At 39.4% G+C, this 27,575-nt stretch overlaps 2 protein-coding genes across 15 annotated transcripts; one reads left to right on the top strand and one right to left on the bottom strand.

Moving 5' to 3' along the window:
• The first annotated feature begins 344 nt into the window (after window positions 1-344).
• On the top strand, window positions 345-22,199 carry LOC100113545 (cAMP-dependent protein kinase type II regulatory subunit). 14 transcript variants are annotated; one of them, XM_032599967.1, is made up of 11 exons: window positions 677-812; window positions 1,571-1,759; window positions 3,467-3,705; window positions 4,480-4,521; window positions 6,289-6,383; window positions 13,285-13,368; window positions 13,488-13,594; window positions 13,832-14,075; window positions 14,258-14,416; window positions 14,491-14,593; window positions 14,672-16,707. In XM_032599967.1, the coding sequence occupies exons 2-11, from the start codon at window positions 1,665-1,667 to the stop codon at window positions 14,800-14,802; spliced, it is 1,299 nt and encodes a 432-aa protein (XP_032455858.1). In that variant the 5' UTR covers window positions 677-812; window positions 1,571-1,664; the 3' UTR covers window positions 14,803-16,707. The 14 variants fall into 14 exon arrangements, with proteins under 14 accessions (XP_032455860.1, XP_032455859.1, XP_016843558.1 ...); XM_032599968.1 differs by lacking the exon at window positions 4,480-4,521 and having other exon boundaries at window positions 569-812; window positions 14,672-22,199; XM_016988069.3 differs by lacking the exon at window positions 1,571-1,759 and having other exon boundaries at window positions 569-812; window positions 14,672-15,826.
• Window positions 19,490-27,433, bottom strand: LOC100115512 (WASH complex subunit 5). Its single transcript, XM_001600164.6, has 17 exons — window positions 26,923-27,433; window positions 26,738-26,840; window positions 26,470-26,661; window positions 26,184-26,398; window positions 25,749-26,115; window positions 25,400-25,675; window positions 25,108-25,333; window positions 24,796-25,031; window positions 24,455-24,706; window positions 24,198-24,380; window positions 23,982-24,098; window positions 23,636-23,817; window positions 23,299-23,561; window positions 23,051-23,234; window positions 22,764-22,972; window positions 22,528-22,681; window positions 19,490-22,457 (listed from the first exon to the last, which is right to left on the bottom strand). The coding sequence occupies exons 1-17, from the start codon at window positions 27,045-27,047 to the stop codon at window positions 22,304-22,306; spliced, it is 3,438 nt and encodes a 1,145-aa protein (XP_001600214.3). The 5' UTR covers window positions 27,048-27,433; the 3' UTR covers window positions 19,490-22,303.
• Between the last annotated feature and the right edge of the window lie 142 nt (window positions 27,434-27,575).

Below are 27,575 nucleotides of genomic sequence, written 5' to 3' on the forward strand. Positions count from 1 at the left end.
ATCAATAATTCGCAGCCCGTTTGAATTTCCCGCTCTCAGCGACCGATCGATAAAGCAGAACTCTTCGCGTCTCGAAAGCGCCTTTTCCGAAGGCTCTCCCGAAAAACCAGGCGAAAAACCTTGAGCGAGGATCGCGAAACCTCGAAAAAATCCGAGCGAGCGAATCGTTAAAGCCGAGATCGGAGCGCGCGACAGAAATCAATAATCGTGGATTATTCTAACCTCAATTCCAGGGGCGACGACGACGTCAGAGCGCTCTCTGGCCAGAGTAGAGGCAGTCGTCCGGCGACGGTAGGGGCCAGCCAGAGAGAGAGATATATATATATATATATATATGTCGTCGTATATAGCCCACGAAACGAGAGCCCAGTAGTGTGTGAGCAGTTGTCTGTTGTCAGTTGTCGTCCGCGCGAGAACGCGAACCTGCTCTTCATCGTTTACGTGCGTGTTATATATCAAGTAGAATAAAATACGTGCATTCCTGGTGCGCTGTCAGACACAGACATCGGTGTGTAACGAGGAACTCGCGGCTCGCCACGCGCGCGCGCGCGCGCGTCTCATCGACGAATTTTTTTCGAGTGTGGTGCTCTGTGTGGCTGACCTATAAGTAGCCGAGAGGAAGAAGAAGAAGAAGAAGAAGAAGAAGATCGAGTACTTAGTAGGTACTTAGTGGAGTGAGCCCCGGGCCAGCGGATCTTCACCGTCGTGGTCCTCCTTCGAGCTGTGCCCACATCCCCAGGAACCGTGACGCGCTCGTCCCACGGCCAGAGTCCCGCGGATCGTCCGGTGGCGCAGGAGGCGAGGACCGGAAGGTGCGTTTTTCATTTTTTCCTTCCTGGAAATGCCCGTCGTGCTCCCATCTTCTGGGAGTGTGCAGGGGGCGAGCGCGACGATTTCTCGGAATCGCTTCTCTATACCTACTGCTCCGGGAGATGTTCGGGGCACCTATAAGTATACAGGTACACCTGCGCTGTGGGCCATGTGATCCGAGCTTGAGAGGCAATTAGAGGGAGGAGGTAGTGACATTTGCGGTCGAAGAGCTTGCATCTCGCGGATTTGTGTGTGGACGCCTACATGGATTCGTATACGAGCGACTTTGTCCAGCTCTCGGCTATCAATTTAGATCCATTGTATACGTTCGCGCACAGCAGTCGAGACTGTCGAGAGAGCTGCGGGGCTTGAAAGGACGGTAAATTGGAACGCGAAACGCTGTTCAATGACGGTCAATGTTTGCTGTGTGTGGACTCGTGTATATCTACAGATTGTTTTCGAAATAAGGATTGCTTTTCTACTCGCGTCTCGCTTTCATTCGTTTGCTTGCCTCTCGTTTATTCCAAACATACACGCGCTTGACATTTGTATCGATTCGGAATACTTGACTCGCGCGTAAAACGCCGTTCGTCATCAATTCCGTTGATTTCATTAAATTTTTAACCGCCGATACTCGATTAGTCTCTCGCATTGACACACAACGTTTTTCCGTGCAACAAGTCGGAAAAACAGCTTGGAGTCGATCTTGCGGTTACTTAATGGTTTTCGCCTTTGATAAATCAGACAAAAATCCTTAAAGCTGTGTGCAGGTCTTGCACGAGTTGTTCGAGACGGAGCTTACTTAGGTACGATAATCCGCTGCATGCGTTTCTTCGCAATCAGCCGCTATATATATGTGCACATCCGCGAGAGGGGCAAACACACACACATACACATCAGTGAGCTGCGCACGTGCGGACTGCAGAAAGCCTAGTAGCTCAAGTATAAGGTATAATGTATATAAGAGCCTCTCTCGCGCGCCGTACCGTCATTTTTACCGTCCCTCTGACGGTTCTCCGCGCTCTTCCTCGGTTCTTCCTCTCCTCCCTTCCCTCTCTCGCTAACCTTATCAAAGTGCGTATATCGAGTTCCTAGCGCTGTTCGATCACGCGAGTGTGCGAGTGAGTGTTGCTGTACCTATACGTCGTCGCACGAGACAGAGACGGAGACAGTCGCTCCGAGTCCTCGTGATAACAGAGGACGAGAGGAAAGGAGACGTATACGGTATAGTGTACATGCGCGCGACTCGCGAGCGAGTGTTCGGTGGCTCTGTGTGTACGTTGTGTATATGTATAGCAGTAGTGGTGTCAGCCAAATGGTCGCCATCTTTGAGGTCGGGCGAATTCAAAGCCGCATCTAGCTCTCGGCCCTTTGATCCTCGGCAGCGCAAGTTTGCTCCAAACGCGGGAGGCACTTCCCGGGTGCGCCTGTCTCCATTATCGCCGCACCGTATAGTCGCTGCCGCCGCCACGGCTCGATAGGTATAATACCATACTCGCCTATCTGACTATCTCTGTCTCGCTTTCTCGCGCGCGCGCACACACACACACGCGCGCCGACACGCGTAGATATAGATAGAGCGAAGGGGGCTCGACCGTCGACGCATATTATCGTCCGCTCCTGGGGTCTGCGCGTGTCGCACAGGCTGCGCCAGACGAGCCAGACGAGCCAGAGAAAAAGGCTCGGTGCGCCGCGCGAGCCCTGTAAGGAAGTGCTCTGCTCCGCTGGCTCAGTCGTGTGTCTTGTGCGCCAGCGACGACGACGGCGAGGACGCTGGCGAGCAGTACCTATACTGTAGAGAGTGTCTCCAGGGACACGAGTGCGCGCGAGTGTATATTATAGAGTAGAGAGGGATACGAGACTCTTATTTACTCGGTTCGGTTGTCGTGCGTCGAAGGGTGGATTTTCGACCGCGGCTTTTTCTTTTTCTACACACCTACGCACACGGTGACTGCGCCTCCTCGCTCACTCTCACGGGGACGAGAGAATGACGGCGGGGACGAGAACGAAGAGATAGATGTGTCCATCAGTCGATTGAGAGAGGTCTTCTGCTATACAGGCGGCCCGACGTCTTTTTTTGTAAAATCGCAGTTTTTTTATTCTCATCGATAGAGCACGGGATATATGACTGTGTGCTGCTGAACTCTGTGATGTTTTTATAACTGTCATGCTTTTCTAACAAAAAACCTCTCTCTCTCTCTCTCTCTCTCTCTCTCTCTCATCAGTCTCTGTCTATCTTCTGCTACCTATTTCTTGTTTACTGGACTTCTATACTGCATAAATGTACTCGCTTTCTCAGTTGCAAATTCACAAAAACAATTCCAACAACAGTGTGTAACATGAAACAAAAAAAAAACACCTGGCATGCCCCAGTCTCATGCGTTATCTATGGTAAATATCCCAGAGTTGCACTTTGCGAGCTGGTGGTGGTGCTGCTGCTGCCACTATGTGTACCTGATGGGAGCTTTTGACCTACTCTGGCCAAAGTTTTACAGTGATTGTTTACTCTAAAACATGCAAGTGTAATTAAGTGAGGAATGCAGCCGCGTATGTTCTCTGCTCAGACCTGGGACATTTGCCATAGTGACTGAGACTGCAGCAGGAGAGTATTTTTGGCATCAGCTCTAATAGTGCTTTTATTCTTCTTCTTGTGCAGTGAGGGACATTTGGTTTCGGCAAAGATGAGTTGTCAACGTAATTCCAGTAGAATTACAGTGCCAGATGATTTGAGGGATATACTTCTGGAATTCACAATCAGCTACCTCCTTGAGCAGCCCGGGGATATCATTGACTACGCCGTGGATTTCTTCACACGCCTTAGAGAGAATAGGCAGAACCAGCTGCAGTCAAGCGGACAAACATGTACTTCCACACCCGATGAGTCTGTTGAAGAAGGTAATTTCCAGTTTATTTTTGATACTGCTATTAGGCTCACTGTACTTTTATGAATAGAATGGGCTTACTTGAAAATAGATATATTCATAAGAGCAAATGCAACAAGTTTCTTAATGCACTAAGTCATAGCTTACAAAAGGATTACATAAATCTCCAATCATGAATACAGTTCACTTTATTCACTTAGTTCTCATCAGTTAGCTTGCACCGAACACATTTGTAAAGATCTAGGTTGTCACAAACATTGATATTAACTGATAAAACGTCTATTATAGTGTACGTTGTATTCCATAATCCAGAGTTCATGGGAAAAAATGGCTTGCTGTCTTTCATCCTTTTGTATTAGAAAACATGGTGTTTTTCAGAAGTTAGTTTTTATTACAGCATCAATCAAGTGAATTGAATTACTAAACAAGTAACTGATCCCATACATTCTAAAATCTCTGAATAAATAATAATCAACTTTATGAAGTAAGTATATGAGTGTCTAAAGAAAGTAAAGTAGAATAATTCTAATAACAGTACAACCTTAAGCAATAACTTTCATTACGTATAATTTATGTGAAGTCACTGGTGCAGTGGATATATAACAATCATAGCTGTGTCATTGCTGCTTAATGCACCATTAAAGCAGCATTGAATTATTAATGCTAACAACTATGAGTTGTCTAGCTAAATCATAATTTCTTACGATTTAGAACTTTGTTATTATTTAAGTAAACTATTTTCAAGCACAGAGATTGTATTTTCAAAACAGTCTGTTTAATTTTACAGTTGAAAAGACAGTTGATTACTATGTCATGATGTTCAATCAAGGTATTGATTTAAACTATTAATCCTGGAATGTTTCTGTTCCTGATCTATATATATTTTGAACAAACGAATATAATATTTTAGTATTGCCCCCAACTCCCCTATGAATTCATCATTTGTTAGTTAGTCACTCCAAAATGCAAACTCAAATATAGCCCGTTTCTACGTTATTATACAGCAAAGCAATAAATATTAAATGTTTGAATCCACTTTAATAGCACAAATCTCAATGGAGTTATAAATACACGAACCATACGTACAAATAGAATAAATCCACCAGGATATTCTAGTTTGCTTTATTTTTCAAAAATTATAGATGATTCATTTACAATCGCACGTATATAAATATAGTAGTATCTCGTCATTCAGAACGACGTTTGAATGAAGCCCAATGAAATATTTATGACTCCTTCGTCGAGGCTCGCCTCTTTTTTTTTCTTTCTCGTAGCGCTTCCGTTTCGGTTAACTAGTGTAAAAAATTCACAAAAGACAATGAGATTCGTCCTTGTTACAGGCGAATTTCCTAGATTCGTCAGATGTTAGACATAGCATTATGATAATCATCAATTTGTGATCGGATTACCAAATTGAACAAGTTGCGCGCAATTAACTTGTTGTCCATCACATATGTACTCGTATACGCGCACGCACATCCTCGCGCGCGCGCGCGCGAGCCACACATTATTACAGAGAGAATTGGAGAGACAAAGACCGAACAGCCGTTGGTAATCTGTCCGATGCCCGAGTCTGATGGCCTTTAATGGCGGAGCTTGGGAGCCATTGTAAACTTTGAGAAAAATAGAGCCTTCTCGAGAGTTGTTTTTTGAAATTTTCTTTCGTTCCATTTGTACACTGTAACGACTCGATGTGGCGATTACGAAAAAAAGAAACGACGTGAAAGAGAGAAGCCAGTAACTACTTCAAATTGCATGTCGTTGTTTCATTAATAGATTTTAATTGATGATAATTAACTGTAAAGCCTTATTGTTTTGTGCTATTTTAACGCTGTTTTAGCAATCGAGTCTATAGTAGTTCATTTCAAATGGCTTTTCGTTGTGTTTAAAGGGCACTTCAATATGGTAGTGTATGTCAAATCTTCGTTTTGTTTGGATATCTAAAATACTTCCAGCCATGTACCCCTGCACCGTCTAGTGCACGTTGGTTTTGAGTTTAAATTTGAAATCGGAGCTCGTGCAGCTATCGAACCCCATGAATTTTTTCGAAGGTCCATCAAATTTAATGTCTCTATAAACTACCGTCGCACTACCTCCGGCACTCGGCCCCTGAAAAGTTTCTCCTGCCGTAGTTTTTCCGCTGGATACGCGCCAATGTTAAACAGAAATTCAAAGTGATAGCGACACGAACTTTTTCGGAGCACACACACCAGAAATACAAATTTCCGAATGTTTGTTCGTATTTACCTTTCCATCGTAATTAGCTCTTCCCTTTTTCTGTGTTTTATTTCACCGGAGATTCGAAACGAGCAGCTCTCGGTGACTAATGAAGGAAAATTGATCGTCTCGTTCTGAAAGTCGAGACTCGCGGATTTGTTTGCGCGCATTTTTGAAACAATTTCCACGAAAGATAAATTGTTCGCTAGAGAGAGAAAGATATACAAAACGATTTCCCCTCTTGATTATGTAGTTCCTCGAATCTCGAGGTTTGCTAGTTCAATACGCAGAAGATGTATAAAATAAAGGAGAAAACATACAAACAATCAATTAGCGAAAATGAAATTATTCTCCAACTAATAAACTTTGTTGTTTCCAGAGCCCCCGGTCGGTAAGTTCGCTGCTGGTAGAAGGAAGAGCGTATTTGCAGAAACCTACAACCCCGAGGATGACGAGGAAGACGAGGGAGTCAAGGTAAATCGGGGAATCCCAGCTGAGATTTCCTATTATTCTCTCCCTCTCTCTCTCTCTCTCTCTCTCTCTCTCTCTCTCTCTCTCTCTCTCTCTCCCTCTCTCCTTCAAAAACTCGACTTTCCACTCAGCGCCGAGAATTTCAAGAATCAGACGCAAGAGAAATACGGCGTCGCGCTCGAGCGACATCAAAAGGAAGAGAGAGATCATTTTTCAGATTTGATAAAAAATACAGATCCCAGAGATAAGGTGGTAGCATTGAACCCACGCGGATTTTTTTCTCCTGACGACACATCTTCGCGCGCGCTAAGACTGAACCAAGCGGAGAACACGGATGTTTATAGATAAGAAGGCGTCGGCCCAGCTCGCTGTCGTCATAGATTTTCGTTCTCTCTTTCTTGTTCTCCCCAGGCCATTCTTAATCTTAAATAATACTTTAACAAGAGTCGAGATTTCATTATTATGCAGAGAGATTTCTTCCTCTGCTTCTTCAGCGACTTCTCTCGATACGCTGTTATATATGTGTGTGTGTGTGTGTGTGTGTGTGTGTGTGTGTGTGTGTGTGTGTGTGTGTGTGTGTGTACGTAGATATACCGCCCGTAGTCACTCTTCTCCTTGTTATTCAATTTGTCTAATGAAATCGTAAAAAGGCTCTCCATTATTTTCCCGGCTCTATATCGACGCTCCTAACGAAGACTGGCATCACTCAGCTAACTGCGAACTCTAGCTCATTTCACGACTTGTAACGAAGGATTGCAAGAAGACCGAGATTGCCGCGATGACTAGCTCGCTAAGAAACCTTTGCATCGAATAGTAGTACGTGTTGCGAGCTCGCAACGAAAACGAAAACTCTCTGTCGTCTATGCGGCGAAGACTAGCGCGTGAACCAAGTCGCGCCGAATTCTAGTACGCTCGCCCGTAATCCTAAACACATGGATAAAAAATCGGATAATATTTATATGTATATTTGACAAGTATACAAGTATATCTATATATATTGATCGGTGCGTGAAATTACCAGCACAATAACTAAATTTCGTCCGATTTTCACCATTCGAATTTCATTTAAATCGGTATTTTTTGCATATTAAAAAGTGTTTTACAAAGTTTTGTGTATAATGCGACATTTGCAATGTGAAAATAGGGAAGACCCTTAGAGTCTCGTAGCGACCCTCGTAAATGTGGCCCATGTGTTTAGGATTACGGGCGAGCGTACTAGAATTCGGCGCGACTTGGTTCACGCGTTAGTCTTCGCCGCATAGACGACAGAGCGTGCTTCTCTTCGTCTGGAACTCGGTTTTGGAGTTAGTTTTCGCCGCATGGAAGACAAAGAATTTTCGTTTTCGTTGCGAGCTCGCAACACGTACTACTATTCGATGCAAAGGTTTCTTAGCGAGCTAGTCATCGCGGCAATCTCGGTTTTCGTGCGATCCTTCGTTACAAGCCCTCATTTCATTCTTGTTTTCGTCACTAAATAAGTTTCGGTGCTGGCGTTCGCGGTTGTCCCGAAACGCGTGCGAGTTTTCGTTAGGAGCGTCGATATGAAAGTGGAATATTCTGTCGTTCCTTTCGAGTGATGCGCTCTGTGTGCACAGCACGGCGCGGCGAAGTACAATCGTACAATTGACGCGCGTTTTTTTTATTCCTCTCCACCCATGGAAGATAGGGTTTTTTTTTCGCGGAACGTTAGGAAAACAATATAAGCACCCTTCGATCATCGGAGCAGCCATGTGCGAGCTCGTGCAGATTCGAACAGCTCTTTCTCTCTATTATTTGTGCCTCTTTTTCTTATTTTTCTTATTCTCTCTCTCTCTCTCTCTCTCTCTCTCTCGCTTTTTTCTCTGCTGTTCGTATACCCTCCTCTCGCGCGCGCTCCACTCGTTAGAGCCGCGCATCGGGGCTTGATGAAGAACGCGATCTTGCGCGAAATATCGAGCGACGCTGTGTGTGTGTGTGTGTGTGCGCGTGTGTGTATGTGCTCGGATTGGCTATTCTATTTAAAAAAATTTCTCTGTTAATGAAGATCCGATAACTCTGGAACAATAGTGAGCGACATCGTTGCGCGCGGGTTTACGTAACGCGCGCTCGCGCGATGCCGAGAAAGATATTAATTGCGCGACGACTTAATATTGATTGATGGATTTAGAAATTATCGTGAAAAGTTTTGATTTTCAAAGCTATCCAGTCGCGGCTTTTGCGCGCGTGTTTCGCGTCGGTCTGCGTTTTATTTATGAGTTTTAACGAAGTTTTCTCTCTGCCGTCGCGGATTACAAGGAGCGAAGCATTAATCGTCATATTTATAATTAATGCAGTAATTAATTCTCGCTCTTCGGGCAATGCTGAAATTTCGACCGCGGAAACGTAATCTCAGCAGCCGCTTTTAATTAAAATCAACAAAGAGAGCATAGGCGCTGTGTACCGCGCGCTCCCTTAGTGTACATAAATTAGAAATGAATGAATAGAACGAAATGCGTCACATCTTGGGAAGAGGGAAAATGGGTTAAGTTGAATTTATTAGACGCAGAGAGCAATATCGGAAAATTTAATTAGGAAAGCGAGTTTGCGAAAATTTTGCACTGTCGCGGTGGCTTCGAGTTAAATCGATGTAACTCGGCTGGAAAAATCACGTCTAAAGTGAAGGAAAAAAGTAGTCTCGGTAGTAAGTATACGTGTGTTTGCGTCACGAGTGCCTACTTTGAAGTGCTCGTAGCCCTGCTGCATAAATTAAAAATGTATCCAAACTAGTGTTTCTAAGTATATATGTTCAGGCGTAATGATAGGTACGGACTCGGTTGCAACGATTGCTTAGTACACTCTATTCATTTTCCTTTAATCACATATATTGACTCCGAGCTCAAATAGTATAAAGCACTCGATTCAGAGCTCAGACTTCAAAGGTTTCAATTTATTTGAGTATTGCGTCATTTGCCGTCGATATAGTCGTACTATAGATTATTTATTGTAAAAGCCTTTTAATACTTCGCACCGGCAAATTGTAGCGATGAATCTCATTTAAAAAGTTGATGCCGATTTAAGAGTACTTTATCAAGGAGGAACTCGTCAATGCTTTCACGAGCGTACATTATTTCTCAGATTTAATACAATTCGCGTGATTATCGTTAGCTAATATATCCATTTCTTTTATATTATTACAATGAATGTTCTCGTCGACAGGGTAGAGCTTATTTTACAAAGATTTGCAACGTCCAACACTTCAAGAACGATCAAAGCCCAGAAATACCCAGTGAATTCACTATAATTATTCTACTCTGATAAACAAACCAAAAATAGAAACGAGAGAAGAAGAAGGACAGAAAGAAGGATAATTATAAGGACGTTCAACTCGAGCTTTATTCAGGAACTTCTAATTGAACGGCGTCGAGGGAAGAAAGCGAGCGACGAGAGTGTGGGAATAATGCCCTTTCATTGAAGTTCCTCCGCGCTAAATTACATTTGAACCTTTAAAAGTCACTATTTCGCTCTTCTAAAAGTTTTTTTTTCCTTTAAATGCATTTTCACAGTTTGAATTACGTCCCCCAGCTCGCGAGCGTTGCTCCGCGAGTCAGCGCTTTAAAAAGAATACCCGCCGACCGATAAAAAAAACTCGTCCGTATTAGGAGTCAAAACCAAGACTGGTATATACCGCTGGCTATTTTTCGCGAGAGTGAAACTTGCTTACACAGAGTACCTTCCGTTTCGCAAAAAATAGCGTCTAGCCTTTTAAAAATAACTGAAAACGCGGCCTTGCAAAATCCAAAACTCTCGAGCCCGCGCGACCTAGCAATTTTCGATCCTGCGAGCGTGAAGTTTTCGAATCAGCAGTTTTCCGCCGTACAGCGTATTGATTCGAACGAGCGACTGCAAAAAGGAATTTTAATACTTTTTTTTTCATCCCAGCCTTCATCGCACGGTTTGGCGATTTTGCTTTGAAACCGCGCGCACAAAATACGGTTAATCGCATCACTTCTGACCGACCGCACTTGACGAAGTTTGCAAAAGACGAAAAAAAGCAATGTCTTTCGAGCGAAGAGCTGCAGCAAACGCCGGAGAAAACTCGTCGTCTGACCACACTCGACCCGTGTCTACTTGTATGCACGAGACACACGAGCGGTGTATATATATATACACGTTGCAGCAATTCTAGCTCTCGTTTATTATCGATGATATAGATTGCAAACTCGATTTCACTTTGGGCGAACGCAATTTTACGCTGAATTTCCAGGGGCTATTTCGAGATGCGCACGCTCTCGTACGTTTGCCTCGTGGAAAATCGCAAAATCGAGCCGGAGCGCGTTTATTACTTACTCAATAAAAATACTTTTAAGCCGACGTGTATACGGCCTGCATACCGCGTTATCGCTCGTTAGTGCGCGCTTTTATAACACATTGGCAAACGTCAGTGCGATGATTATATCGAATACGAGCTTTTAATAACGACGATCGATAACGCACTCTAATTTATTATTATTTTTTTTTCACATATTACATTTTTATTAAAGTCTTCCTTGAAAAATAACGCTCAGTGTGTATGTATCGCGCGCTTCTTCTCAAAGGCGGCGGTTCTCGCTGCATCGAATCTTTATGAATAAAAGTCCAGCACAAAGTTTGCCTCATACATATTGATACTTTGCGCGAGCGCGCGAGTGCTTGCAGATAAAAATGTGGCCTTTCAGGATCTCGCAGGCAGGCAGGCTCTCTCGACGTATAAAAACACATTGTACGAGCCTGTTTAAAATAAGCGCAGCTGCCGCCGCCGCCGATGATCAATTATCGGGATAAATAAACGAGCCCACGCATAATCGGAGCTCGCGAAAAAGAAGGAAGAAACATTCGAAAATCGAGACTGCAATGCAATGTAAAACGAGTCCGTTGTGTGTAAGCCGGTGAGAATCGGAGTCAAGCGAATCTCACCCTCGCGCGAAGGGAAATTTCGGCCGCCCGGTGTACATTTTAATTCCACCCCGTCGTCGTCATCGTGTCGTGTGTCCCTCTTTCTCTCTCGCTCTGGCATTACGTCAGGGGCCGCTGCCTCTCATGTATACGATACGCTCGATAATTTCGGCGCCATGTTTACCCAACGTCTCTCTCTCTCTCTCTCTCTCTCTCTCTCTCTCTCCCTCTAATGTGTATAACCCAGCCAGCGAGAGAGTCTATACGTATTTCGATTTACCGGCTGATCGATATATGCAGGTCGCGCGCACGGCAAAAAAGGAGCCAGCCCGGGGGACAAGCGGATGAGGGAACAAAAAAAATTGGAGCGCGAGTGGCGTCCCGATCTCGCTAGAAAACGAAAAACTTTTCTCTCCCCGCGCGTGCGATACGAGCTTATAATCTCTCCCGGGCTGTCTCTCTTAACCTTCCGCATCCACGCCCACGCGGCTTTCATCGAACTTCGCTCTGGCGAGTGGAAAGGAGCCGCCGGGGGGGAAATATGAAAATTTCGTGCAAGTCGCTCACAGCAGCACGCTTCCTCTCTGTCTCTGCCACTCTCTGTCTCTGTCTGTCTCTCTCTCTCTCTCTCTCTCTCTCTCTCTCTCTCTCTCTCTCTCTCTCTCTCTCTCTCTCTCTCTCTCTCTCTCTCTCTCTCGGCGACCCCGGCTGCACACGTGTGTGTCGCGTAGATATGGAGCAGAAGGAAAGAACGACGAGTCTCTCTCTCCCTCGAGTGTGTTGTCAGTCCCCGCGACTACATACGTATATATGCATACGTGTCGCTGTGTACAAGCCAGCGCTACGCTGCTGCCTGTATAAAAGAGAGAGAGAGAGAGAGAGAGAGACTCTTTGCTTTGCCCGACGACGCGTGTAATTCACCTTTATGACGTCAGAGCACGTGTTCAATAACCTGGCTATGAAATAATCCGGTAATACGTTATATATAGAGGGAGAGGTAGGAGAGAAGAGTCGAGCGAAGCGGCAGCTCGTTTGCGCGGCGCACAGGTAGGACAGAAAAGAAAATATTACGCCTAGAAAAAGAGAGGAGAGCACACGTACGTATGTATAGGTCTGCATATCTGTGTATATATAGAGGAAGAGGGAGAGAGAGGAGGCCGACGAGATAGCGAATAAAAAATACGAAAAACCTATGCCGAGAGAGAGAGCTCCCCCTCCTCCCTCGCCCCTCTTTCTCTCTCTCTCTCTCTCTCTCTCTCTCTCTCTCTCTCTCTATCTCGCGTACGTGCCTGTGTACTCGGTACCAGTATGTCTCCGTGTGTATTCTATCTCTCGGCTCTGGCTGTTGACCGGCTCGTACTCGTGTATGTAGCGAGATATAAATGCGGCAACAGCAGCTTCGTCTCTCTATATACCTGTATGTGCCTTTTTACCTACATATGTATATGTAGACCTGATACGCGCCTGTATGCGCGTGTGTGTGTGGCTGTGTTTGGTTTGGAAGCTCTCTCGGCGTATATTTTTTACCGCTGTCGCTAAATCCGCTCGCGGCTGACTTTTTTCCGCTACTTAATTTACCTTTGACATTGTCGTATATTGTATATATGCAAACATTTGACTCGCGCAGGCGTTTATTTGTTCAACTTATAGGTGTACACGATTAATTTGTTTATCGTACGTCTTCCTCGGCGAAATTTTCCGGCCCACGCATACTAACGTGATTATCGCGGTCCTCTCTATTTTCAGCGCAGATCGAGTTAGATTTTTGTCCTTTGACGGCGCCGAGAGTTCGCTGCGAACTCTCTCGTCGTTTTTTCGAAGCGCGCGTGCGCGAAACTCGTTTAAAGCTTGTTTGTAGGGAAACAAAAAGTACGAAGCGAACACATTACAAATATATCTCTCTTTCGTGCGCATTCTCGAATTCCACGACGCGTTTTTGCATTTCGATCTGTCCTGAAAGTCACGTCCGATTATTAATAGCGTGTTTTCTTTTTTGTTCTTCCTCTCTCTCCAGATTGTCCACCCGAAGAGCGATGAGCAGCGACAAAGACTCGGCGAGAGCGTCAGAAATATTCTTCTTTTCCGTGCCCTAGATAAGGTGAGTGTCGCGGCGGAGCCTCTCGAAATTACGCGAGAGACAATAACGCCGCGACGACGACACGTCTGCGATGAAGAGGAAAAAGGCGGAGATAAAAAAACAATTGCCGTATTTTGCAGGAACAAATGGCAGGTGTGCTGGATGCGATGTTCGAGAAGACTGTTCAGGCCGGAGAATTCATTATCCGACAAGGCGACGATGGAGACAATTTCTACGTCATCGAGAAGTACGGCTTTTTTTCTGTTTGTGCTTGTCGCCTTTTTCTTTACATCGCGCCGCGATGGTCTTTTAATAGACACACTCTCTGGACGCGTTGCGCGTTGACAATTTTTTTGTACCTTCAGAGAGAATTTTTTTAAAGATATACGGTGTAAAAGAAACGGGAAAAGTAAATTGTGAATTCTCCAGACAAAGGAGAGGTGATGTAACCTGCGCCTTTGTCGCGTTGCTTTTATTCTTGCAGAGGAAGATTCGAGGTTTACGTCAAAGACACGTTGATTCACACTTACGACAACAGCGGTGCTTTTGGCGAACTAGCTCTTTTATATAATATGCCTAGGGCTGCCACAGTCAAAGCCATTAGTCCTGGCACTTTATGGGCCATGGACAGACAGACTTTCCGGCGCATTCTGCTCAAGTCGGCTTACAAGAAGCGCAAAATGTACGAGGATCTCATTAACAAGGTTCCGATGCTCAAGTCGCTTGAGGTGAGCGTAACATTTATTCTGTTGTTTTTTTTTCTTTTTCACTTAAGTGCACTCTAGGCAAGACATGCGCTTGACTCTCGTAAGAGTAAAAAGGTGTATAGACGTTATATATACGCGCAAGGATATATGCGTCAAACTCCTCTTGCTCGCTTTTGCTAACAACGTTGCCCGTCGTTTTCCAGGCTTACGAGCGAATGAATCTAGCCGATGCTCTTGTTCCAAAGCACTTCTCTGACGGCGAGCAAATTATTAAACAAGGTGATATAGCCGACGGTATGTACTTCGTTGAACAGGGTGTAGTAAGAATTACGATTCTCGGAGATAAAGGACATGAAGTTGAGGTAAGTTTTATAACATCTTTATGTGAATAACTCCGTTATCCGTAAATTTTTAATCAAAATAATTGATTGCGCAGGTAAATAGTATACCGGCTGGTGGCTACTTGGGAGAGTTAGCACTCGTTACACATAAACCTCGAGCGGCTTCCGCATATGCTGTAGGCACCGTGAAATTGGCCTGTAAGTATTAATTCGACGTGTAGCATCAACAATGATAAACGAGCTGACTTAACCCAGGCAATCTTATTTTTTTTTCAGTCTTGGACGTAGAAGCATTCGAGCGTCTTCTCGGGCCGTGCATGGAGCTCATGAAACGCAACATAGATGATTACGAAGATCAATTAATCAAAATCTTTGGCAGTAAAACCGAAATATCCGACATCCGATGAATCGATGCGCGTGATACAATCCGTACAATCGCTGTATGAAAAAATCAGATTCCACAGCGAAGCACAAACTCTTACTATCCGTTTGTGAATCTTCATCCACGTACTTTAAGAGTCTTTTTAAGACGAAGCTCTTATGACTGTCCACTAGACATTGTATCATTCGATCATTAGTAGCTGCAGCGTTTACACCTACTATTAATTAATATCCAAACGCAAACGAAAACAACACACAGTCCTTAATACGTACGACACGCCATGAGAATATTTATAAAGACTGTATTAGATTGGAAAGTATTACAGTTTTTGTAAGATCGAAGCTTCGCACCGCGGATATATACGTTTGGTTTCTTATTAAGTTGTTAGTGCCATTGTCATTTTTGACTTATTCTAATACCTTTGTTGATGCAATCGAACTATTGCCATTTAAGAGAAAAGCAAACAAACAAAGAAGCTAAAAGGTAGACAAATGAGCAATTATACTTTGATTGAAATCGGTGCTAAACTGTTCCAAGCAGACACGTCTAGCGTACCGCTGGCTTATTTCATACTAGAAGAGCCCAAAGGAACACTTGTTATTGAAAGTAAGATTTCTAAAAAAGAGAATAACTAATTGCCATGTGTAATCTAGAAATAAACCAAAACATTGAGTTCATGGCAGGGCCAAATCCAGTGATATAGCACTGAACATATCACTTCCCTGATTCATGCGTCTTTTTTCTCCTCCTTTTCTGTCTATTACATGTCTTTCTTGCATTGTATACCTCTCTTCATCTTCATAAACTCATCGTATCATTGCGTTCTACGAACAATATTAGCGATGCCCTTCGTAATGTCTCAAGTTGTAAGGAAACCTCTTACTTTAATAACTAGTCGTTAGCAGTAACTTAACACTTTCCCTTTGGCATTGTTTCTTATACATCCCATTATCTCGATCGAATCTGTAATCTTAAAGATCACTGGAATGGACAGTATAATCATTCTGAAAATTAGTGTAAATGTCGAAGAAAAAAAACAATACGCAGAATTAAGGCCTCCTCAATGAAATTGTTATTGTCAATGTCAAGTAGATAGATATCTCGATTAGCATTTGACTTTACATTTTAAGAAAGAGAACGTTAACATTCCTATTTGGCATATTTCGATGATAGTAGAGGATTAACATGGCACGCATGTTTAAAGAAAGCCACTATTGTGATTCTCTATATTTTTCTTCAAATTTTTTTTTTTTTTTTTTTAGATTAATTGATTGTCTTGCGTGGAGACAATACGAGATCTATTCTAAACTGTATTAACAGAAAAGGAAATTTGAATCTTCTCCGCAAGCCAGTGATTGTTTGAGACTTTATTTCTACCAGATACTTTCAATTATTATATTTGTTATCTATAATTGCTTACTGTTTCGCAATTTGGGAGTATAATACTTAGCAAGACGACTTTTCGTTCAAACGGGATAAGAGATAGGTGAATTACGTGAAGTCGTCTTGCGTCATGAAAATACAATTATAAACTTCTTATATTCGCATTAAGTGTGGTTAAAGTTAAAGTGTAAGATGATTTCTTAAGATAGATATGTCATTAATGTTTTATCGTTTGATCGAGAGATAATAGGAAACACCTTAGGTTTCTATGTTATTTATATTTAAAAATGCAAAGAATTTATATATACGAGGCTATATACTTTTTAGTTGATATGCGAGAAAAAAATACGAGAGAAACGGTAGAGCGACTTGTTGTTTGTCGAACCCTATACACGAGTTTGACGTTTTTAAAGATTTATATGAAGCAGAGATGTGTGCGCATTGCTGAGCCGTACATTGAATGGCGTCTCGTCTAGTACCTATGGCAAACGCATCAGGAAATCGACTACTTTCGTTACTCACTGAATAAAACTTCTTCACATACTTACGTCTTTGGTCTACTTTCTTTCAAACGTCATTCGCATTTCTACAATAAATTTGTTAACTTTGCGTTACGGAAAACGAAATCTGAAACGGCGAATAAGCCTGTAACTAAAGAAGTCCATTTCCGAGAGGCATTATTATACTCGAGCGAAAATAAAAGCCAAGACGTACTTTGCATGATTACACAACGCTTATGCGAAAATCGAGAGTCTCTCCAGCTTGATTTCCTCATCGCGGGGCGGGGACGTTGTAGGGAATTGTAGGACAATCATTTCTGTTGTATTAATCAGCACGAAACATTTTCACGTATTTCAATTGTTCTCGGGTTATGAACTAATAAAATTGTATTTTATTTTAGATATATTCGCAATTTCGTTCTACAAGTTTCGTTTATCTGTGACGTTGTTTACACATGTTTTTTCTCTTTCTTTCCTTTCTTTTTTTTTTATTTTTTAAATACGACACCTGTTGGAAAAAGAATCCATAGTACGATTTTGTTGAAACTACTTGATTTAAATGTCGGGTTTAGAATACTTGTATAAATATTGTGTTTGATTTAATTTTCTCTTTTTAACATAACTATGTAGAAGTTAAATCAGACAATCATTATAATGACGTGTATTCTATTACATACCGTCGACCATCAGCTTTTTAAACAAAATAGCACTATGACTTCTTAACGCAATTTTCAGTAGTAAAGTTGAAAATCACATTTGAAAATCCTACACGTGTTGTTACAATTCATGTTTCTCAGCGCAAACGCCTTTTTTCAAGATGTACTTATTTACATATTTATTACTACTTTTTAACTTGATGGTTTTGAGCTTCTGAAAGAAAATAAATGTAAGTGCTATCGAAAAACTTTCCAAGAAACGTATTCTGCCAAAAACACTGATTTCATACGATTCTATTACGTGATGGATGTCCATGTCCACTGAATAAAAAACAAGTTGAACCAAATGAGAAATAAAGAACTTAAGTTTTACTTTATAATATCTGTGGAACAAGTGTAACGATACACACAACTTGATTTTTATAAGCTACGAATATTTTTTTTATTATTGCTAAACTTACGCCTGTAAAATCAAAATCTTACGAATTTATTAAACTACATTTTGTAAGAATGCAACACATTCACGAGCGGTTTGCAATATTATTAAGTAGTTAGAAAAAAGTTGTTGAAGTTAATAGAATTTTCGTTGATCGTTTTCAAGCAGATAAATATTGATTCCTCATTAAGAATCCAATGCACTAATAAATTATAAAATACAAACAGACGATTAGAGTAACAATAAGTCAATAGCTGCACAAACAAGCAAGGAACTATAAAGAGAAATCCTAGTCATTTTTTATAGTGTACATACGCTGGTGCTCTGATTAAAATGAAACAAAATTCAACAAATAATGAAGACGTGCAGGATTGGACAAAACGCATACAAACCTATGACAACTTATGATTTCGGAGAGAGAATGACAACACTTTAACCATTCAGCGGTACTCCATCGCACACGTACACACACTTTAATCTTAAAATCTAAGCGAAGCCTTGATCACTTCCGAATTCCAAGAGTGAAAAACCAGTTGAGAGGGAGGAATATTTACGAGAAGAGGATAAGACCGATATAGAAACGAGAAAATAAATAAATCATGAAGTGTTATGAAATTAAGTATGGCGATAGTAACAAAGGAATGAACTCTTCTTCTTAAAAGATAGGTGTCTGGCTATGATTAACTAATAATTATAACTGCGAACGTTTGCGGAAACTATGAAAGAGTGTATATTGTATGTGTATATGTAAGATCCGTTAAAAAAACAAACAAATAAAAAAAATTATAAACATCAACGTGATTATAAGTGTGAGAGCAATATACAAGATTGTGTCGTATATATTGAGGCGTGCGAGCGTTTGCGAAACTTTGATTGTCTTCTTCGACCATCTGCACAGTCAATCGCATGTTCACAAGCGCAGAGTTTCATTCTCGATAAATCCCCTATAATTACAAGCGGTAGAAAGAAAGAACCACATCAGCTATTCGTTGCAAGATACTTCCGATTCTTTCTCGTCGCATTTCCAGGGGTGTTTTTATTCATTTGCGATAACGCGCTACTTTCGATTGCACAATAGACAATCGACGAAGTTATGTATGAAAATAAAAATCAGCAAGTGTCGTACCGAACAGCGAGAAAAACGATTTACTATAATAAAAAGTTTAAAACCACGTAAGGTTATTTTCTGCAGTACTTTTTCTATAGATTTTTCTTGATGTTCGGTATGCTGGAATATTTTTATATGTATTTTTCATATTTGGCTATTGGCGCAAAGTGTGCGTTGTTGCGTTTTCGCTAAATCAAGGAACACCGTCGGGAAGTGCAGACAAAAATGAGTCATATGCGCTCACCCTACGCTTTCACCACATATTGTATAAACGATAAGCGAATGGTGTTTTAAGACCCTTATTTCGATGTAAATGCGTGTAAATTATGCAACGCTCGAATCTGATCGGGTGGGACCGATGTATTCGTTGAAATCGCTCTATTGTCATTTGATTTTTGCATTCTTTTTCCAACGATCTCTCTCATGCTCATGAAACGTTTGTCTTGTTGCGAGTTTAGTTTTCAAACTTCTCTTTTCGTTGCATTATATATGCCAGACGAAAAAATAAATAAGTAAATCAACGTAACTTTATGCATGTACATTTATCGGGCTTTGGGTCTTCAAGGCAGGTTCAAGCCAAGATTTTCTAATAAATGATGACTGCACAGTGGAATTTTTTCTACAAAACAAATGAAAAGAAAATGTACAATTATAAATGTGTTTAGAACGTCATTGGATACAGAGACAATTGCGCGTGATAACGCAGCTCTAACGACTTAAGAAAATATTGTTGAGAAAAGAAAAAATTTTTTCATATACCCAGTATTAAGAAATCGATAATTAAAGTAATCTAAACAAGATCGGAAAGATAATACGTGAAAAATTTAACTCGAAGTTTCGGGTGATATTCTTAGTTTCTCACTCGGCGAACAAGACTATCAAATTTGTAAAACAAAAAAGATCGAATCCCGAGTGTAACACTTTCGCTGTAACTTGAATCCAATTTTTGTTCAAGACGTATCTATTAAGAAATTAAAACTTAGCCTATCCGAATAAAAATTATATACGAGTCGTATATACATGTGTACAATGATGAATATGATTTATATTGATAATTGTAAGATGTACACATAATCAGATATAACTTTTGTGCTATATATGCGGTATGTGTAATTATATATTCAATCATTATATAATTGTGTATATTTATACGTAAACAAGTCTTTGTACATTATTTACGGGCGATTCATATCCAAAAAAATAAATATAAAAAATGTGTAAAGCCATTTCGAATTTTTATGTGTACATATGATTTGTATATAAATTTTATTCTGAAGTCTATATTCCTCGATTTCAATGAAGAGAGCTCTGCAAAAATAAGGGGACAAGGGGGGATAAGGGGGAAAAATATATATATATATATCGTTACAAAAGTGTTCTTTCTGATTGATAAACTCTATATGATCATCCGATAAACAAAGTGTCAAGATCATTTCGAAATGATTTTGTATAAGTGTTTCTCTGAAACAAGGATATGAATTAAAAATTAAGTATAATAACTTATAGATAAAAGAAAATGAAAGGAATAAAGATCATACCCGCATTACAAAAGAGAGATGTTAATGGACACATGTGTTTACATATCGTATGTTTATTACGTTATAAAGTGGATTAAAAGAAATACAAAAAAAAATCGAAGAAAACAAAAAGACCGAGGCTCCCACACTGAGAAACTTCTGCGAAAACGAGCCACCCCTATACATATAATATACACTATATAATGTATGTCGCCCAACAAACGTATATACCTAAACATGCACAATCCATGTCAAGAAGGGAATTGCGATCGAGTCGATCGATCCGTCAAATGTGATGTTCTTTCCTCCTTGTTTCTCGTTCTCAATGCAAACACACGCGGTACATGTACAGAATTCCTTCCAGTCGAGAGATCGATCGGTGCTGGTTATCGTCCGATCACCACACGTACATACCTATATATGCGCGCAATGAAAAATGCAAACGGACAGATAGAAAAGATTCGTCCAAAATAGTCACTCGATCTCGGGAGATTGACGTTTGCGTAAGCAAATGTCCTTTTTTAATTCACACACATACGCAGTCGCATAAGTGGCTATAGCAAAAAAAGGCACGTCCTTGTTTGGTCATAAACGCTCGTTACTTTGCGTGATGATAAGTGTATTGCTCTCGTTGGTATGGCTGATTGATTAGGAAAGGAATTATTCGAGTTGGCTTTTTTATAATATTTAAGAATTATTGATTCGATTAGCGAGCAGGAATTTAATGCGCAATCCTGAAATTGCACGTGTGCATGTACGTATTATTGAGAAATGCACTTATCCTTCTTTGATTATGTAATACACGTGTACTGATAATTTTTAAGTTGCTGCATTGATCTCAATACATCAAAAATTTGAAGTCTTTCGAATCGATCAGCCCTGCTGAAAAGAGTCAATGAAACCATGACCTTATTCACAATTAGTTTACACTGGTACTCACTGTCGTGAATCGATCGAACAATTGTAGTTTGCTTGAATGATTGTATCGACCATTAAACGTACACTTATGAGAGCAAGTGATATGCCGTAGAGAAAACGAGAGAGTGATAGAGAGTGCGCGCGCGAAAGATCTTCTAAAAACAATTAAAGTATTGTAAAAGCCAAGTACTTAAAATACTCCTCCGTTTTAGAAAGATGTAATTTCGTTAAACCCTGTGCGTCATATAAATGAATAATGTCACATAACAAGAAAAGTACGACTTAGGGAGTAAGCAAACTACTATAATGAGACTCGACTTTACAGCTGGTCTGATATCGGGTATCATCATATCGTTTGTTGATCGCAGCGACCTTTGCGTTAGTGTTTTTTCTCGTCCACCATCGTCCACACTTCCTTTGAACCCGCGAAATATTTCTCGTCGATAATTATGACGATAACAAAACAAAAAAGAAACAAGTAAATAAAAATAAAAAATGCGCGAAGAATAAGAATCATATTTTATGTTGATTGTGTAGGCTCTCCGACTGTTTGTGAAAGCAAGTATAAAATTGCCAATCGCTGATGATGAATTAACTTCATCGCTACTCGAATAGGCTCAGAAGCTATTATATAATACGATATAAGTGCGCTCGCTTACAATTGATTTTTCGCGCCGCTACTACTTCTGCTTGAACTACATAATGTATATTTTTGTTTTACGGCTCATCCATTCATGTTTCAAACTCGATGTGTCTTCTCAAGGATTTCACACGGCCGTCTCGAATTCATAACATGAGCTGCGACCTTATTCGAGAAGCGAGTAATAATGAATATATAATATAAATAGATAGTGTAATAAAAATTAATATATAATAAATGAATGGACCCTACAAAAAACTTCAATGACATAAGTCTATTTATTAATTTGTTTTCTTCTTGTATACAAAATACTCAACAGACGCATTAACAAAGTTGTTCTTAAAATATAAATAAAATTTCTTTCATGTTTACTTCACCACTTTGGCTTGATACTGGTCCAGAACAAGAAGAGGAATGGTATTTGTGACAACAGATTTTGGAATTACAGCATGCTTTATGAAAAGTTCTAAAAAGTGTACTCCAGTTATCCCCTCCATTTCAAATTCGTTCGACATTTTCGTGCTGCAAAAATATTAATTATTAGTTAATTCGGTTTGTTACATGCATATGATTTCTTGAAAATTATCTTTACCTGTCGGACGTTACAAAAGATAAAACATATTCACTAGCGTGAGTGACGTAGCAGTTTAACTGCGTGACGCCGAATTGTTTCAGTACAGATTGAACACCTAAGGTGAAAATAACAGCATCGATCGGATCCTGAATTTTTTTACTTAGAAGACTAGCTGCAAATTAAGAAAATATTATCAGTGCACAATAACTAATGATTTAAACAAAAAACACCAGTAAAAGAACTAGTTTGCTTACCAGTATTTTTACAAAAGTATAATTTATGCAATTGTGGCACAGTAAAGAGAAACATTAAAAATGCCATATTACTTATTTCCGGAGGCTGGACATATATTTTATTATTTACATCGGTTATGCCAGCCCATTCCAATCTAATACTAAGTTCATTTAAAAACTTGGATTTTTGCAATTCCCCTTCTTTTCCACTTATTTCAGTTAAGACAGCACTGTAATATTTAAACGAAATTTTAGCAAGTTGATGGTGATATCAATACCATTCAATAATCGGTTACTACAAAACTTACTCGTTAAGAGTTCGTAGAGCCGCTTCCATGTGTTTTGCTTCAAATTTACAGGCAGTGTTTAGTTCGTAAGCAATCTTCTGTTTTAAAATTTGCATGTGGCCAATTTTCAGTACTGCTTCTAACAACGAAGACCAAGCTTTGTTGACTAAAGTATTCACGGTTGTTAAAAATTTTCCTCTATTGACTGTGGATAAACGTAGCAGAATTAATATTCGTATACTTAATCGTTATGATAACAGCTTCGTTACCTTTCAAATTGTCTCCGTTTTGGAATAACGTTTCACATTCCTTCAAAGTACCGGACCACGTTTTATTTTTGATACCTTTGTCAATAAATTTCACAGCCTTTTGCATTTCGACAGCAACAAAGTGAGAAATCATTTTATCCAATCCTGACAACCCAGGAGTACCCATAGCTTGTAAAATCATTGTAAAAGCCTTATGACTTAATACTTCTGCTTGAGTCTTCAGATCGAACCAAGCTAGAGCATGTTCTATATAAATCGTCGTTCTATAAATAAATTTAAAATTAACATTATTATTGCAATTGAAAATGTAACTTAGTTCTAAAATAGCAATATCTACTTAGGATCTGTTATCCGAATCAGTTCACGCGCAAGGCGTCCCATGAAAGTCAAAGAATTTGAGTCAGTTGGTACTAAATGGGCGTTCATTTTGTCTTCCGGTAAGTAAGTCCAGAGCTTTGCTGGTGTCCACGAAGATCCTCTACACTCCTCTTCAACAGCGTTTGTTATGATATACGTAATCTATAAAGAAGTAACAATAAATCAAATTCACCACCTAAAAGCTTTTCTACCCGTTTCACGATTTTTATTTTTTTCCCATTTGAATACGCTTTTCCACGCTACTTTCAAGCATGAAAAAAAGATTCTTCGTGCTCGAGTAAGATGAAAATTAATATTTAACTTACCTCTTCATGCCAAACTTTTAAACTGTTAATGTTTATATAATCTTGAATATACTGAAATGATTTCCTATATCCATCCATTACCATTGAGAGAGCTTGCAACTTGTTCATCAATATACCCTGAAATAAATAGTTGAATCAAATTCTTTTTGCTTGCTGAATAGATTTAATTTACGATATTTTTAAGATCGGGCTTATAACAATATCATTGGTAAGTACCTTGGATTTCACATCAAAAACTAAACTATTATGCAAGGCCAGAGTCACTTTCTTTACTAGTTCTTGCCTTATTCCATCTTCCAAAAGTCGATGAGAATCAACTCGTAAAACACCCAATGAAACGCTTCTCAGAGATAACAAGCCGTTAGTAAAAACAGAAACAGAGTAGGTCAGTTCTGCCATCTTAAAAAGGATAAATAGTTGATAACTTTGTTACAAAGAAAAATATATGATAATTGTTTTTTCTCAGTATTTACCTTTAGCCTCTCATTTAGCTGAGCATAATCCTTAATTTTATCTTTGTACAATTTAGTAGGTATTTCGTTAAAAATATTTGTTTCTAAGTGGACAATTTGAGCTAGAATTGCAAAAACGGATTCGGGAATAATTTGCAATACTCGCCGTGCATAGCTTTCCAACTCTCTACTATAATACTGTGAGACAGAAGCTAAATCTGCACTCTTAGCTTGATTAATTCTAAGTAATGGCATTTCAAGTGCTGATGCCATCTAAAATTTAAAAATAAAATTGCAAATTAAATTATTATTATGATAAGAAAAATTGTGTTTTATGTACATTTACTCTGTAATAATGTTACCTTTAAGAATAAAGCTTTTAATTGTATCACAGTACCAGGATCACCCTTGATAAGATCTTGCATTATTGGAATAAAAGTTTCCATTACATTCCAAGCATAGCAACAGTCAGTAACAATATTTAAGGAGATCATTGTGTCCTCATTCATAGAGCTTGATCGTAACATATTGTGTAGAATTTGTCGAGTCTCTTTTAAATGCTGGGATATTTGTAAATTGCTTTCTAGTTGATGGAATTCTGTAATAAATGCAACAAATGACTTCATTAGCTCTAAAATATTTGCTAGTAAAAAATTCTTCTTACATTAATTTACCTTGTACTTCTTCCAAAGCTTGCAAAAGTTGCATGATTTTTTTTCCATCATCTTCTATCAATGACTCAATATGCCTACTAATTTCTTTAAACCACGACTCAAGAGTCTGATTTTTCTCCACGTCGTCCAACTGTTTATTTCCATTGAAAACTTCAGCCAATTTATTAACACGTTGAATGCATTTTTCTTTACTTTTCATCCATTTAGTTTCTTTATCTTGAAGCAACTAAGAAAAAACAGTCGTGGTTTGCATAATATTCTTAAAAGAATGATGAAAATCTTGATAATTTACCTGTTTGTACATCTGTTTAATATTATATTCGATTTGAGCTGTGCTTAACAGTAAACGCAGAGTATCATTTACAGTATACTTGCTCTCTTGAATTACTAACTGTTTGAGATTCCTTGAACGTTTCAAATCTTCTGTGACTATAGTTGGAATAGCAGTGTGTAAAAGTAACCAATGCAATGTTACATTGCATTCTCTAACAAGTTTGACTACTGATCCTATTGCTCCTTCATCTAGTGAAACAGCCATTTGATGCTCAGCAGTTTTTTGAAGATGTTTCTAAGAATTTCAAAGTTAATCAATTTTATATCAACTAAATTTGATCTATTATACAAGTTTCTATTGTACATACTTTCATTCTCTGACCATATTTTTGAGCAACTCTTTTAATGTTGGAATTTTCTAATGTATTATTAAGAGCAGCCTTGGCAGCTTTGTAAGGACTCCACCAATCCCACAAATCGATAACTATTCCCATGTACACACTAATAACCCAAGTGTCAGGAAAAAATCTGTCCACGATTTCTCTCATGATTGCAGATTGGTTGTTTAAAACTGATGGTCTAAATGACAAGATTATAACTAACATGGATGCTTGGTTAGCTAATGCTATACTCCTATGATCTGGATGTGGAAATGCACTAGTCTGATTATAGACTTCATCAGTTCTGAGACGAGCTATTGCAAGATCCAGCACTGATTCATTTATGGGTACTCTCCTATAGGACATTAAAAGTTGTAATGTCAAAGAACATAAGATTCAAATTTGTTTTGATATAATACTCACTGAAAATATGCTTCAGGATAGTTTTGGGGTCGTTTGTAGGAACCTTTAATAAATCCAGTGGAGCGAAGTAACATGCAAACATCATCTACCCTGGTAGAAGATGCTCTTTGGGCATGATATCGGTAATATGATACAAGTAAACGCTCTCTTATCTGACCATCAAAATAACAATCAACAACTAACAACATGATTCCATAGAGATGAATAGCTTCGCTCTAAAATAAAAATTAATAAATATTTCAATATTGAAGAAATATATTCACTGATTAGACAGTTAATATCTTACAATCAATTGTTTGCCTTCTTCATTAAGTATTATAGATTCTATAGATTGTTGAATGTAAGCTCCATCTTCTAATTCATCAATGTAACTATTTAAATCAGTTATATACTTGTGAAGACTTTCGAATCCTAAGTAAAATCTCAAAAGTATCTCAGAAAAATTGTTTCTGAGTTCTTCATCCAATTCTTGAAGAACCTATGAATAAAATTAAATACAACATGATTTACACTTGTACACAATTATTTAAAAAACAAATTCTTTTCTCACATACTGCGTCATTTTCTATTTTCTGTTCATGAGCATTCGCTGCTTTAAAATAAGCAAAATCTGTTATTATTGCACCATACTTTTGAGTATAATGTTTGGAATCCAACCTGTAATATCAGTCAAAAAACAAATTAATAAAGTTGCAACGATGCATTTTTAAATTGATTAACATATAGCAATCAGAATAACCTATAAACTGGTGGAATGTAATCTTTCAGCCTCATGAGCTCTGCTATTATGGCATTTCCTCTGGCAACGAGCCGAAGCAAGTTCTGCCCGCAGGCATTGCCCATCATTAAAAAATCTGCCATCATTTTAAAACCCGTTTATTATTAAATTGCACTGCCAATTAAAGCGATACATCACGGGCGGTTTCACAAATCACACTGGAGCTGAAGATAACAAAAACAATACTTCCTCGCACTCGTCACCCGATCAGCGCGTATTTTGACATTAGTTGGTTTTACAGAAATCCGCGGAGGGGCGTCGTGTCCGCGATCTAATAGAATTTTTTTTATCTACGAATCATACATCTATAGGTTAGCCATATTACACTTTTTCTTTTCTTCATTACTAAGTAGTATTTTCTTGTAGAAAATGGCATCGTTGCTTGGTTAGAAATCTTGTAAACAATATTATTGTTGGTTGTTTTTTCATGAATCGCATAGTAGAGATGTGTACTAATATTCTCTTGTTTCGTAATCTAACAAAATGCGCTTTTCATTGGTTTTCCTTCTTGTATCGTAATGAGCAACAGGCTTCGCCAGTATATTATGCAAAATTTACGTAAAAAAAATTAAAAATTAAAAAAAATACTGTTTATGCGCTATATTTGCACTTGA

Source organism: Nasonia vitripennis, chromosome 4, assembly GCF_009193385.2.
Source record: "Nasonia vitripennis strain AsymCx chromosome 4, Nvit_psr_1.1, whole genome shotgun sequence".
Classification (NCBI taxonomy): Eukaryota; Metazoa; Arthropoda; class Insecta; order Hymenoptera; family Pteromalidae; genus Nasonia; species Nasonia vitripennis.

Excerpts from the sequence above, each read along its gene's own strand:
- LOC100113545 (XM_032599967.1), top strand. The coding sequence starts at position 1,665 with ATGTGCACATCCGCGAGAGGGGCAAACACACACACATACACATCAGTG. Across the intron at positions 3,706-4,479 it reads CGATGAGTCTGTTGAAGAAG|TTGAAAAGACAGTTGATTAC; the intron begins GTAATTTCCAGT and ends TTAATTTTACAG. Across the intron at positions 14,417-14,490 it reads ATAAAGGACATGAAGTTGAG|GTAAATAGTATACCGGCTGG; the intron begins GTAAGTTTTATA and ends TTGATTGCGCAG.
- LOC100115512 (XM_001600164.6), bottom strand. The coding sequence starts at position 27,047 with ATGATGGCAGATTTTTTAATGATGGGCAATGCCTGCGGGCAGAACTTG. Across the intron at positions 26,662-26,737 it reads AGAAAATAGAAAATGACGCA|GTTCTTCAAGAATTGGATGA; the intron begins GTATGTGAGAAA and ends TTTTATTCATAG. Across the intron at positions 22,973-23,050 it reads GCTCTACGAACTCTTAACGA|TGCTGTCTTAACTGAAATAA; the intron begins GTAAGTTTTGTA and ends TAAATATTACAG.